The sequence below is a fragment of the Cupressus sempervirens genome, chromosome 9, assembly GCF_028749045.1.
Source record: "Cupressus sempervirens isolate cs-2001-9-10 chromosome 9, ASM2874904v1, whole genome shotgun sequence".
In the NCBI taxonomy this organism is placed as follows: domain Eukaryota; kingdom Viridiplantae; phylum Streptophyta; class Pinopsida; order Cupressales; family Cupressaceae; genus Cupressus; species Cupressus sempervirens.
The window spans coordinates 565,108,246-565,123,655 of record NC_143126.1 but is presented as its reverse complement, the minus strand read 5'-3'; the positions used below and the strand labels follow the sequence as shown (position 1 = coordinate 565,123,655).

General features: G+C 36.9%; 1 protein-coding gene across 1 annotated transcript in view; it reads left to right on the top strand.

Moving 5' to 3' along the window:
• ARA6 (Ras-related small GTP-binding family protein) overlaps positions 1-14,925 on the top strand; it is a 35,467-nt gene extending 20,542 nt beyond the window's left edge. Inside the window, exons 6-8 of the mRNA XM_089801128.1 lie at positions 12,336-12,425; positions 12,687-12,773; positions 14,616-14,925. Of these exons, the coding sequence (XP_089657254.1) occupies positions 12,336-12,425; positions 12,687-12,773; positions 14,616-14,660 (222 nt within the window). The 3' untranslated portion in view covers positions 14,661-14,925. The remainder of the gene's footprint in view (positions 1-12,335; positions 12,426-12,686; positions 12,774-14,615) is intronic.
• Positions 14,926-15,410: the final 485 nt, after the last annotated feature.

The window sequence follows — 15,410 nt, the reverse complement described above, 5'->3', positions numbered from 1 at the left end:
AAGCCAAGCATTTTTTAAGGATTTCGAGGACTTCTGGATGATCGTTAAAAATGAAAAAAATATAATAAAATGGCACTTGCCATGACAATATTAGGGACTCTACTCTCAAGTAGTTGCTCTAGTTCTATAAAACAAAAAAACAAAATCTTTTGAGCCATAGTGGATTGAAGAGCAACAATTTTTTTAAAGAACATTTTCCCATTAAGATTTCTATAATTAAATTATTTATAATTTTAGCTTGTTTGGAGGAAAAAGCAATGCACCCCCTAAAGACCAGCTAAATTCTCAAAGGGATACATGATTCCCTTTTAACCACCTCACTTAGTCGACTAGGAGTGTCGTGAAGATATGGTTAAATGCTGCATTACCAGATTTGCAAAATTCGGGTCGGGTCTGCGTGGATCTGGATTCGCATCCGGGTCTGGGCAGGGTCCTTATTTCAGACTGTGGGTTTGCCCGGGTCCGTGCTAAAGCGAACGCGGGCGAGCCCACAACGAACCCTGTAGGACTTGTGGCAGTAGGGTCCAAAATGTGAAATAAAATGACTTTAAAGAATGTTTTTTAAAAATATTTTTTATGTAACCCTAAAAGGAACCTAATAAAAAACATTTCATTCAACTAATCTCTCATGTTGAGGAGTAGTATGATATATCAGCATTTGGGACTAGTGGAACTGGTTTCGGTTCCAATAATGGGGACCTAGATATAGTTGCAGTCAGGGATGAAGCCATTGATCCCTCATTTTTGATGACCCATTTGACTCTTGAAGGGCATTTGATACTATGATCATTGATAAACTACTAAACTCTTGTCATTTATCATTCTATTTCAAACTTTATTATTTGATGAACTAGTCTATGTTTTGCAATTTAGTAGTTCAGGGTATCATTTTCTTTACTATCATGAAGATAGATTAATGAGCGAGTATTTAATGTTTATCGTTGACATTTTGCATTGATCAATGATCAAGCAACATATATCCATACTATGAAATGACTTAGTTTTGCAATTATGCACTTTTATTCTATTTTATTTGTATATATATTGTCACGAACCCACCTACAAACCCAAATGGGAGATCTTATTTTTTTGCCCGAACCCAAACCTAAATTTGTCCCTGAACCCGAATCGGCTACTTAGGTTAAATGTTTAATGTGAGTTGATATTTAGAGTTTCAACAAGACAAGTGGGTGTGCTTGGTCTGATACTAACCAACCAAATATGAGATTAAGTTAATTCCCTTAGACCAACTATATGAAGGTTAATTAATTATTAAATAAAATGCCTAAGTGGATGTGAATGGAGGTCTTAGTGTGTTTAAGGTGCATAAATGTAAATAACAAGCACTATTGGATAGATACAAACGTTTTGATCACAAAGGATGAAAAGACAAGTCTAAGTGATCAACCCTTGGAACTGGCTAACTCTTTGTCACAGACAAATGCATGAGCCCAAAAGACTATAGTGTGTTTGAAGGACACTAGCGTGACGCACTGGCGCTCATACGGGGGATGTTCTAAAGTCACAGGTAGAGACTAGAAAACAAGGGGACTAAACCTAGAATGCTAGAATGACAAAAACGTGACTATAAAATAAGAGTCTAGAGAATCATTATGATAATGTGACGAAAATATGAAACTAATGGAAGAAGGATGAAGAAAATATCCCTGATTCAGCTGTTGACAATGCAATTCTCATGAACAACCAAGAGACAACAAGAAAGCTCCAACCGAAAATTGTTGAGGCCATTTGAGAGGCTTGCCTTGTTCAAACCCTTGTTTTGGTGTTTCCCCTCCACAGACGACCAAAGAGATAATAAATATGATAACCGGTAATAGATGGCCGGATTGAAAATGATAGACACTAAATGTAAATGCTATGAAATAAAGAGAAATGAGATATGACACTATGATATGCTCAAAAGACATTAAGATATGTAAGTAAGTAAAGAAAGAGACTCACCAAATGACAAGGAGAGTGTGGATAGGACATGTGGAGTCAAGTAGAGAGCTTAAGCTTGCACAATGGAGATGAACCTGCAAAAATACGTGTATGGAGTGCAAATGACTATGAAATAAGAGCTTGAAGAGCTGAAAGTGAAGTGTGAGAGATTGAAAAGAGTATGGACTTGATGTTTCAAAATGTGTGTGAGAGATTGAGATGAATGAATTAGAGATTCAAAAAGACCTCCATGAAGGGTTTTAATCAAACTTGGATGTAATGCATGCAAAAGTCATCATTTGGGCATTATAGAGCTAGAGGGTGGCAAGTTTTGTAACGCTCAAATGACTCTTTGCATTGTGTAGATTCGTAGATGCAAGCACATAGTACGGACTTCTCGGTGGTGTGCACATGTCTGTGGCTGCCAGGGCTCTCTTATGTTGACTTTTGGCTAATGTTTGACTTGGCAAGTGATGCAAATGGTTTAATGTTGAAAATTTACGTCTTAGGCTAAAGGGGAACACTATGCATAAATGGCTCACCCATGGGGGTGTAATTTTAAGCCATTACAACTTGTTAAGTCAAACACTATCCTAAGTAATGCTTCCAAGTCTGTAGCAACTTCAATAGATTTGTCCGAGATACAAGCAAATGACTCCACATATAGCTAGTAATGTTCGACTAAGGGATATGCGCTCCTTTCTACAACAGCTTTTGACTCCATATTGTGACTTTTACTTTTGATGCCATGGATATCATAATCCAAGATTTTTGTCTGCATTTTTTAAAATGTGGTTTCCTTAAGTTAAAATATGCCTTTATCTTATGTGTGATTGATGTGTACTTGTATATATGATCAAAGTAGCTTCTATTTGATTGGTTTATTGTCTCTTAAGTATTTGATGAAGGGTGCATGATAATAGTAGTGATCCTTGAAATTCTTTATACATCATTTTTTTAAATTTGTTGAGTCTGAGTGCCAAGTCCCAAGTCTTGTAGCTATCATTAAGTTCAATTTGTATTCTCAGCTATCCTTGAATCTTGCTTCATAAATAAACCATCCTTTTGCATTAAATTATATACTCTATTTTATATTTCAATTTGTAGCATTAAATATGTTTATGGTATTTGTATCTAGTAGATATGAAATGTATGACATGACCTAAGAGTGTCAAACATCACTAAAGTTTATGGGCTACAACAATGGAAGTATATTCATTGCAATACTCAAGAAATAATATGGAGCACCTACAATTATTTAGACGAACCATGTCATCTTTGATTGGAAGATGAAGTTTTTAAAAAGCCATTTTAAAAGTTCGGAACAAGTCTAGAATCATGTATTTTACAAAACAATATTATAAATTATTAATGAATAGTAATGAGATGGTAGAAAAAATCCATAATATAAAAGAAAGGAAAGTATGATTTGGTCAGGACTAATAACAAACATGTAAGAGAACTCTTAAGTTGGTTAATGGTCCAATCTGTATGACAAAATGTGGTTCCTTTTGCTCACATCATATGAAGAGTACTACAATAGTAATATGAATTTGGAGATGGAAGATAAGATCAGTGTGAGGACATAGACCACCAATGTTTCTTAGAAAAATGAAGATGTGATAGAATTTTACTTCATTGTGGCCCTGGAAGAAAATAAATATGAGGATGTTTAGAGAAGGACAAGAAGATACAAAGAAGGAAAGAAAGAAACATGATGCTTTAACTGTTGCATTGAGGATCAGAGCAGTGTAAACTGTCCCAACTAGCTTTTGCAAGATTTTTAGATGACTTATCATGCGAGGAAAGATTGCTCATTTAACGTAGAGAACAAAAAAGAAGGATCAAATAGATCTGTTGACCCAAGAAATAGATTTGAAAGAAACCAAAAATGGTTGGTTTAGGAAAACTTTTTTAGTTTGATTCCAGAACCAGCAACTTGATGACAACATATTGTATTTGGTATGGTGATAACTTTCCTATTATCCAGTGCTGCAATATGATGAACAGGACCATTTTCCAGAATTGCATATTTTGTCTTTGCCGCTGATGTCTTGACTTTCATTATTGTGTGCGTTTTTATTATAACAAAATTAGCTGCTCTAATTTATAGTCATCAATGCTGACTATGTTTCCATGGAGGAAACCACTCTACCCATCACGAGGGCTTAACTTTTGGAAGGTTGCATACCAACCCTAGGTGAGAAAATAGCAGAGTATGGTAAGCTCAAGAAAGAATTCAAAATACAATAGTGGTAGAAGCTAGAACCAATGCATTGAATGATTTATTTGGTAGTGCAAGGTAAGTGTTGGAAAAGTGAGTAACTTTTGGCACAAATGATCTTTTCCATACAGCATAATATATTTGGGTGGCACCTACAATTTTGCATGTTGATGATTGAGAGGTTTAACTGTGCTACTGTAATAATTAAGGCTGACTGATTACTTCACATCTTACGGATTGACAACTGAGGTAGTAGGCATTGTCTTAGGGATGAATGTACTTACTACTACTAGAGAGTTCTTTACATGCCCAAAGTTACCAGGGTTTGAATGACTGCAAAGTTGGCTTAGTTTTCAAATCATAGTCAACATGGCTAAGGGAACCAAGGCTAAGGTGTTGCAGTCACAGTGTCTTATTCAATGTACAAGTATAAACCATTTGTAGTAAGTATTCAGATTACTTTGAGCCAAACAAAAACTTGAGACATATTACACATACATGATTAGAAGCATGGGGGAACCATTTAAATTAACAAGGTAAATAAACCTATTAACCGAAACAGGATAGAAAAATACAGGGATCTATGCAATGAGAAGCAAGATAAGAGCACTTCATTGATTTGTGAAAGATTCTTATAATGTTTTCAACCAAGAACATGGAAAGCAGGAAAAACAATCAAGAATACAAGCATCTAACCTTTTCTATCGCCATGATCAGCAATCACAGCTTTTTAGCTTTTTAGCCAGTTACATGCACATATTTCTATTGTTACATACATTCTTTTCACTCTCTCAGAAATCTCACTTATGCAAATTGCCATACTACAATAATTACAAAGGGTATTTGTAACAAAACCTTCTAACAACTTCTCAGGTTTAAGCCTACTCCATTTTGTAGACAATTTGTCAACTCTCTGATGTGTTCTTGCTCTGTAGAATTGGCATGCTAATTAAATGTGCAAGCCTCTTGCCAGCTGTGGCAAACTGAATGCCTCAAAACATCCAAACAAATTTAAGCCCACCAGGAAGTCAGGGAATGTTGATGTTGAGTCAAACTGAAGTATTGTGTATACTTTTTGAGAGCAATTTTACTGTTTCCATTTTGAGTGACTACCAAACTTTAAAGTCATATTTAATATTATTACGGAAGTAATTGGTAAAAAATTGCTTGTAATAACAGAGACGAGACGGTCAATTTATACAAAAGAATGAGATGATGTTTCCTTAGGAAACGATTGTAAAGAATAGAAACATTTTATTCTAGAGAAAGCAAAAAATGAAAGCAAACTAAAGCTTATTAGATATTTACAATAGATAACCATTAACTAATAATAAACGACTTATCTATTATTGTAATACCCTCCCTTAATGGTTAATCTATCTAACACACCAAGCTGCCCTCTGAATTTGACAAACTTATCAGGACCAAGATGCTTGGTGAGAATGTCTGCAGTCTGATCTCTGGTAGGAACATACAGCAAATCTATAGTCTCATCTTCAACCAACTGTCGTATGTAATGACAATGAACATCCACATGCTTGGTTCGTTCATGTAAGACTGGATTTCGTCCTAACTTGAAACTTGATAACGCCTTCATTATCAACAAACAGAGTAGTTGATCCTGCTGGTGACATTTGCATATCCCCAAGCATTCGATGAAGCCAAACAACTTCACACTCTGCCTTAAAAGTTCCTCTGTATTTGGCCTCTGTAGAAGACAGAGAAATTGCCTGTTGCTTCTTACTGGTCCATGTGACTGCATCAGAACCCAAACGGAACACATATCTAGATGTTGACTCATCAGCAAAGCCTGCCCAATCTGAATCTGTGAACCCACTGAGTTTAGGATTAAAACTTGGAGAGTACAATAGTCCATAATCTGAAGTGCCTTTCACATAACGAAGCACACGCTTTGCTGCCACCCAATGATAAGCCTTAGGAGCTGTCATAAAGCATGAAATATAGCTGATTGCGAAGCTGATTAGGCCTAGTAGCAGAGAGGTAGATGAGGTTGCCTACTAGTTGCCTGTATGTAGTATATCAACGGAAGGAGAATCAAACTTTGCTGATAACTTGAGACCTTTCTCCATAGGTGTAGTTGCAGGTTTGCAATCCTGCATTCGGAATTTGTCTAACAGGGCCTTGGCATATTTGGACGAGAAATGAATATATCAGAAGACTGTTGCCAAACTTCAACACCTAGGCAATAATGCATGAGCCCAAGGTCAATCGTATCAAAAGACTGGCATAAATTCTATTTGATTCCCTGAATCAAAGATGCCGAATTGCTAGTGATGATAAGATCATCCACAAATAACCAGAAGGATGATGTCACTATCAGTAGTCTTGATGTACAGATTTGAATTTGATGAACTCCTCTTGAAGCCTTGACTGAGGTACTTATCAATTTTTATGTACCCTGCCCGAGGTGCTTGCTTCAAACCATAGAGAGCTTTTACCAATTTGAGAACCTGATGGTCTTTACTAGCAACTTTGAAACCAAGAGGTTGCATCATGTAGACCTCTTCATGGAGATCACCATTTAGGAAAGCGCTCTTGATGTCCATCCGATAAACCTTCTAGCCAAATTGTGCTGCCATGGCTAGGGCTAATCTGATGGTGCTCATCTTTGTAGTAGGAGCAAAGGTCTCCTCATAATTAATGCTTTGATGTTGAGAAAAGCCCTTTGCCTCTAAACGGACTTTGTACTTATCCAAAGTACCATCCAATTTGTATTTGATTTTGTAGACCCATTTGCAGCCAACGGGTTTATTCCCTGGTGAAAGATCAGAAAGGACCTAGGTGTTGTTCTTCAGCAGACTCTGGTGTTCAGATGTCATGGCCTATTCCCACTCTGGAATTCCTTTAGCCTCGGAATATGTTTGAGGTTTAAACGCACTGTGAATGTTGGCCATAAGAGCAAAGTTAATAGAATTTGTATTTTTGCTCTTTTTCCGAGCAGTTCTCCCATCAATGAGCTCATCATCATGAAGATCAACAAGTGTCTTAGCCCACCAGTTAGGCTGGATAGGAGAATGACCAACATTAGTACTGGGAGATGCTTGATTAGCAGGATCCTCATCAGAAGAATCAGGATCAAACTCAAGTGAAGCATCTACAAAGTGAGGTGATCCTGCAGGAGAAGTTGGAGGTGTTTGTACAGGTATCACTAGTATAACTGGAGCTGCAAGAGCTATTGGAGCCCTCCCATTAGGTGGACTTAATGGAAGCCGAACTCCCAAATGATGAGCCATCATAGGCTGGTCTGCTGGATCAGGAGCAAGAGAAACAGGCATGAAAGGTCGTTGCTGCTCATCAAAGACTACATCACGACTGTAGATTAGACGAGATGTCTCAACATTGATTAGGCGGTAGGTTTTGTGAAGACTGCTATATCCAACAAGCATGAGTTTTTGACTCTTGGCATCTAACTTGGTGCATGACGCATTAGGGATCCAAACAAAAGAAAGGGAGCTAAAAACCTTCAGGTGATTGATTTTGGGCTTGCGACTTGGCCAAGCCTTTTCCAGAGTTTTACCTTTGACCGCCATTGTGGGTGACCTGTTCAATAAATAAATTGCAGTGTTAACTGCTTCTGCCCAAAACTACTTCGGAACATGTCTGTGTTTGAGCATGGAATGAGCCATCTCGGTGATTGTCTTGTTTTGACGTTCAACTACACTGCTCTATTGTGGCGTGTGGGGTGTGGTTAACTGGCGTTTGATGCCATGTGTATCCAAGAAGCTAGAGAAAGCATTAGAACAAAATTCCCCCCCCATTGTCTGATCTAAGAGTAATAATAGATTTTCCACTCTTTTTCAACTAAGGGTTTAAACTTCTGAAATACAAGAAATGCATCTGATTTCTTTTTAGGGAAATACACCTACATTTTTCTACTGAAATCATTAACAAACAATAGAAAATACTTGGACCCAAGAACAAAAGGAGTGGCCATAGGGCCACAGATATCGACATGAACAAGCTGAAGTACCTGAGAAGCTCGCCAAGAATCGCCACCGGTGAAAGGGGTGTGATGTTGCTTCCCAGCTTGGCATGCGTCACAAACTCCAAGCTGTTGAGTCTGAATCTCTGGCAATCCAAGAACAAGCTCATCTCGAGCAAGCTGAGAGAGATAATGCACATTTAAGTGCCCATATTGCTGATGCTAAAATGTGTTGACAAAAGATCGCTGAGCAGCCATAGCTAAGTCCTAAGAATCACCAGAATTAGTAAGTCTTAAAAGACCATGATCCTCAAGACCCACTGCAACAGTAAACTTAGTTACCCGATGAGTGATGGTGCATTGATGTGAGCTAAAGGTGATAGCCAAGTGTGGAGAATGTTGCAGTAGCTACTGACTGAGAGTAGATTTAGTTCCATCCCCGGAACGTAGTACACATCAAGGAATATGAGATTCCTTCCAATAGACTAAATCTGAATGTTGCCTTTACCGACAATTGTGTACTCTTCTTCGCCACCAAAAATAACAGAGTCTAAATAAGGTTGGTAGTCAGTAAACCTATCTCTGCAGTGAGTGAAATGACGAGAGGCACCTAGATCAATGTAACAGGCGGATGGCTTCACATGATTTGCAGGTCTTTTAGCCATGAAGGCATAAAATACAGATTTTGCCTGCTCAGTGTGCTCTGCATTGTTCGCTTTGGGCTGTGAACCTAATTGCTTAGACTGTGTAGCTAAGCGCTTCCACCATTCAACCTTCATGTGTCAAAACTTGTGGCAGTAGTTGCATTGAATGTTCTTTTTTTCTGGAACCATCTGGTTCTGGAGCAGAAAACTTTTGTTGAGATGGCTGCTGAAACTTGCCCTTACCCTTTTGAAAGGATTTCGCAGCAAAGGCTTGCTCAGTGGAGGTGGAACTGGAGCTGCTACTAAACTGTTATTTCCACCAATCTTGCTGAAGCAGCAGTGAGCAAATATCAATGAACTTCAAATCAACACCAAAAGATGTGATGTTGAGAGTCGATAAAATGCTCATAGGATTTTGGTGAACTCCAAAGAGTGATAACCACAATATCGTCTTACTCCATCTTCTGACCGATGGCAAGTAATTGATCATGAATTTCCTGAATCCGATTCAGGTGTGCCTGGAGCGAGTTGTGCTCATCCATGATAATAGAAAACAGAGTGTTTTGCAGAAAGAAGGCTCTACTTTTGTCAGAAGTCTCATGAAGGCCTTTGAGATGTGTCCAAATCTCGGCAGCTGTCTTGTTAGATGGAATTTGAGAAAGCTGATCATCAGGCACGGATAATTTGAGAAGCATCGCTGCCTCTCGATTATTTAGATCCCATGTATCTTGATCAGGACCCAGAGAAGTCGGATGCTTTGTAACACCTAGAACAAGTTGATCAATGTTTCGATATTCAAAGATTGCGATGATCCGTTGCTTCCAGGTGCCATAATTTCGACCATTGAATTTTGAGTTATGCTCGAGCAAAATATTTGTCAGAGATTGCCATGGCATGTTTTTCAATGAATAATTGTGAATATCTGTGAAGGCACATTCTTCGAGGCAAAAATATAGAAGACCCAAAAGAATTAGAGTGACCCAAAAGAGAGCTTGAAAAACCCAAAAGGAATATGCTGTCATTTTTTGGATGCGTTGGCTTGAAAATCGAGGCATGAAAATTGAGGCACCTAGAAAAAACAGACAACTCAGTCGAGCTCTCGAAAAACCCACCAAGAATCTGAAATCAAAAAAATTTTGTGACCCCAAAAATTAGGGTTTTGAGCGAAAATTCACTTGGCGGCCATGGAGGTCAAATCTGCAAAAAAAATTGATTTTTCTAGAAAAAATGGTCGAGTTCTCTTCAAGGATCGATGTGCATGGACGAATGGGGCTAGAGGGTCTGAACAAACACCAAAAACCGACGTAGGAGGCGTGAGATTGAAGAGCCAAATGCAGAAAATCATTTGCAAAAACTGCACGTTTTTCTCTCCTAAAACATGATGCAAAACAGTGACACGATTTATGGGAGAAGTTGTGATAGCAGAGAATTGTGTTTGGTAGCAAAGCTGAGACCCTCCACCAGTGAAAAACGGGAGTAGTAGAAAAACGCATTTTGTTGAAGTCGCGGTTAGGGCAGACTGGTCCTCGATTTTTCCAATACGTGATTTGTGATTTTTCCAGAAAAAAATCCACAATTTTCCAAAAAACTTTGACAAAAAACCCTAGTTTGAAAATCTCAAGGTTTTCAGATTAGGAAGCAAGGATCACAAAATAATTTCGAAAATTGGCTCTGATAATTTCGTAAAAGAAATTATAATTTTTGAAAAAATTAAGAAATATACTTTGATACCATATTACGGAAGTAATTGGTAACAAATTGCTTGTTATTAATAGAGACCAGACGGTCAATCTATACAAAAGAATGAGACGATGTTTCCTTAGGAAATGATCGTAAAGGATAGAAACATTCTATCATAGAGAAAGCAAAAAACGAAAGCAAACTAAAGCTTATTAGATATTTACAATAGATAGCCATTAACTAATAATAGACAACTTATCTATTATTGTAATAAATATATGTACTCATCTGTTTACATCGTTGTACCGTCTGAAACATGATATATGCATTTTTTCAAGTAGTTTGAGCAAAGTCCAAGTTTTATGTGCAGTCTCGAGCATCCAGTCCTGAATGATTTGACTTGGAGGTCCAGTCTTCAATGATATATGGGCTCTCTGCATTCAGTCAGATATCATGTGTACCCAGAGTTAGTGCCATTGTACATCATCTATTTTGAATTTTTGAGTGGCCTCCGATCCTTGAGATCATATTGAATCTGTCTACTCATGTTTTTTCATCATTTTACCATATGAGGCATCCCCCTTGGCAAGTCTCTTGTGACACTCCTTATGTGATCTGAGCATAGTTAAAGCTTTCTTTGCAGTCTAGGCCATTTGAAATTGTTGCATTTACGAACAATTATTTGGTTTCCATTGCATTGGGCATTGCTTTTCTGTCACTACCAGAAGGGGTATTCTAGCTGAATTATACGTGAATTACATTTAAGCTTTATTTGGCTCAAGTGTATAGAGGATGGCTTATCTCCTCTGCCTGGTTTGTAGCTTGCCTCAGCTTCTCCACTTGTATATTTATTGCCTTTGGAGATTATATGATAATCAATGCTCTTTCCCCTATCGGAGATAGAATGGATTGAATTGCATTCACAGGAGCGTCCACATGCACATCAAAGCCCTGGCCTAGTATGTTAGCACAAATATAGGTATTTATAATAAATTTAAACTTCTTCAAAATTTCAAAATTCATTTGAATATCCTCATGTAAATAAAAATGTGATTGTTGTGCAGCAATTTATCAGTTGTGCAACTAATTCATCATATGAATTACCAGTAGAATATTTTGTATGACTATGAAATATGTTAATCTCATATTAGGTTGAATTTTTTTGAAATCTACAGCAACTATAATCTTTGCTTGAACTTGATGAGCACAGGTTTCATAAACTTACACTGAGAAATAGTTTGCGGGGGAGTGGAGCAGGGTGGATCAATATAAGACACTCTTTCACTTTTTCAAATTAACAACCACAATAATGTCAATTACACAATGTCCACAATTAAGATCACAAAATTTACCTGGAAACCCTTTTGGGAGAATTCCACAGCAAAATATTGCTTATATAAAATTCTCTTACAAGATTCATAGGTGCCAACCTACTAGAGACACCAACCCCCACTGCTAAGCACAGATTTAGCAAGAAACACCAATTTGAGTGTTGACTGGTCAATGGATGATCATTTGAGTCCCTTCCATACAATTTCTTCATAATGATACAGCTTTTTCCACACATGTATTTTCCTTAAAAATTCTGCATGTGTCATTTTTGACAACCTCTTTCTTCCTTACAAATCTGTTATAAGTTTGAGCGGTCTTTCTCCATTTTAAAAATAATTATAGGTGAATACTTTTTTTTCAAGAGTTATCTAGAGATTGGTCCTAATTCCATCAGAATTACTTATATGAAACGATTACTGTCATAAATATCATGTTGCGTGAAGTAATTCACGCTTATCGTAATTTGTAGCTCAACCACACTAGATGATAATTAATAATGTGATGGCTAAACTGTGTTTTCTTTACAATATTCACCTTTTTATGGAAGACCCTAACTTTTATAATGAAATAGGAGCTTCAAAAGCATGGAAATCCCAATATTGTGATGGCTCTAGTTGGGAACAAAGCTGATCTTGAAGACAAACGGGCTGTTGAAACTCAAGTATGTAGAGTGCAGAGTTTCATACTACTATTTGAAATCATATTTTTTATTCTTTTTTCTTTGTTAGCATCTAGTGGATGATCATTTACCATTTAATTTGTTTTAATATAAGTGTAAAGGAAGAAACGTTTCCAGTTTTTTGGAATATGTATATTATCTTTCATTAACAACATGTTGTTTGTAAGGTAATGATAAAATGAATATGCAACTGATAGGAATTAAACATTATACCTACATGCTCACTCTTTGCTCTGCTTTTAGGTTGCTAAAGATTATGCGGATGCCAATGGTATGTTCTTAATTGAAACCTCAGCAAAAACAGCTGACAACATAAACCAACTATTTGAGGTATTTCATCTTTTTCCTTTCTTTTATTGAATTTACAATGAAATATGTGGAGAAACAAGTTTTAAATTATACACTCTTATTGCTTTGCAAGGATTTTTTTAAGCATTGAGAAAGATTGGGACAGAAGGATTTAGGTGGGTGCCATGAGCATCCACATATTTCAGTATGAACAAACAGATGAATTATACAAGGGATGTTTTGTATCATGAATTAGCGGATACTTGTAGCTCTTTCATGGAAAATTTTGGCAGTAACCTTGGTGGGCTGGCAATACAATACGGCTATGATATAGAATACCCCTATGAAATAGAACTATGTACTATAAATGGGTTGGCAATACAATTATTATGTGGACAGGCAAAGCATTTCTTTATGCCAGCTTGCCATGAAAGAATGGGCTGCAGGTACAAGGGCACATTAACTGCTTTCTTCAAACCTTTGAATGTTGAAGAGAGAGTTGATCACTAAATTGCATTTAGAGTAGACCAGTGCTCCATGGCGATGTGTTTCCCCCAAGAAAAACCCATCTCTTGTGGGCAGACATTTTGGAGAATTGGGGACTTGGGGGGAATACCTTCTCACAGTACCACCACCTCTGCCACTTCTGCTGGTGATGCCACTAGGTCGCTTGTTATATGGCACATGCCATTGTAACCTTATCTTCAGAAAACTAATTTACTTTTCGAGGGGCACCTGAAGAGAGGTTATATTGCTGATTCTGCCTTGAAGATTTCAATTCACTACAATTTGTGTGGGTTTGCATATGTGTTTGCATGTGGATTCGTCTGCTCAGGTGCATTTGTGCGTACCATCATATAGGGCAGGATTTTTGAACCTACTTTGGTATCATAACAAAGTTTTAAATTATATACTCTAATTGCCTTGCATTAATTTATTAGAAAGATAAGGACACAAGGACTTGGATGTGAGAAGCACCTAAATATTTCAGTATGCACAAATAGATAATTATACAGTGAATGTTTCGTAACAAGATCATGCCAGATAATTATACCTCTTCTGTGGAAAAATTTGGCAGTGGAAAAACAGACCACTAGTGATGAAAACTGTGTAAGTGAACTAAGTTCAAGGCCACAGAGAAGTGTGATTTTGTGAGCCCTCTTTTGATTTGTTGAGTATTTGCATGTTGCTTATCAAATATTTGAATAGTTCTTTGTTAGCAATTATAGATTAGTTAAAGCTATTTATAACACTTCTTGTGTAGAGGCTTCACCATGTTTCTTTCTTCCTCAAATGGGAAGCCATGTCTCACATGTCAATAGGTGTCTTTTGTGTGAGAAAATTGGGGGTTAATTTATTTCATCAAAGATTATCACATATCTGCATTGCTTCTTGTTCACTTAGTGTCAATTTCACAGCATATAAACATGGAGGGAGCGCAATTTGCAAGGTTTGAACCTAGGTTGTCATCATGACAATTCTTCACTTTACTTCTAGAGATTGGTCTTTTGGACGAAAATTTTGATTATCTGTCAAATATAGTTCTAATACCATGAATATACAATGTACACAAAAAACTCTTCTGTTTTGGATGTTTGCACTACAAGTTTAAACATACCCTAATTTAAGTCCCTTAGTGGACATGGCAATAATAAAAAATAGCAAGACAGGGCATAAATACCTCTTATAAATGGATTTTCATCTAAAATGCCCTTAGGATCAAGCTATTTAATATTGCAGGTGTTTTTTATATCCTAAAGTCTGATTTGTAAACTAGGGAAATTAAAGTTTTTCATATTCTATGCTAATTTCAATTTGGTTAGTTGGAGTGTTTATTTATGCTATTTCCTATGACAAAGCTGACCTGTATTATTGGTTTTCCAGGAAATTGCAAAGCGTTTACCTCGAACAACTCCATTGCCATCATAAGAGAACCTTGACGATTGTGTACTATAAGCTACTTAGTTTGTGGCTTTGTCAAAACAATTGATATCCTTGCATGAAATGTATAGAGTTCACTTGATATCTCCTGTGTAAAGCTATTTGGTAGAGAACAGAGATGTTATTAAAAAAAAATAACATATTGTATCTCACAGTCTCACTGACTTGACGGTGGATAGTGAGATCTTTATTGACACCATCATTGTGTTTTGTATTTGGAATGGTGTATAGGCAAGGACCTAATGTTGTCAAATTCTTGTTGTTTGGTAGTTCTATTTGTTTATCACACATTAATGTATTATCATATGTATTTGTATATGTTGGATGTAAGAATGATAAGTTATATTATTTATGCACCAGTATATACCATATATATTTATGATAAAATGACTACAATGTTTCTGCATCCAACCCCTAAACGGGTGTATTCAATATTCTAAAGAAATGGCTTCAATCCCTTATAGGTGAGCTAAACCATACCAAACTAACCTTGAAAATCAGAGGCAACTGTTGTAAAATAATGCAATAAAAGATAAGTCAGACCTTTGTTGCTTTGATGGCAGTGTAATAATCCCCCTTGGTCTGATATAAGAAATTAAACTTTGACTCAAGGAATTTTCCCAAACAGTTGGTGTACAACCCAGATGTTGTGAATGCTGCTTAGTTTCTTCAACATGCAAATGTTTAGTTGGTTTGAGGATGTTTGCCAAGTTTATTAGATTTCCATACAACTAGAAA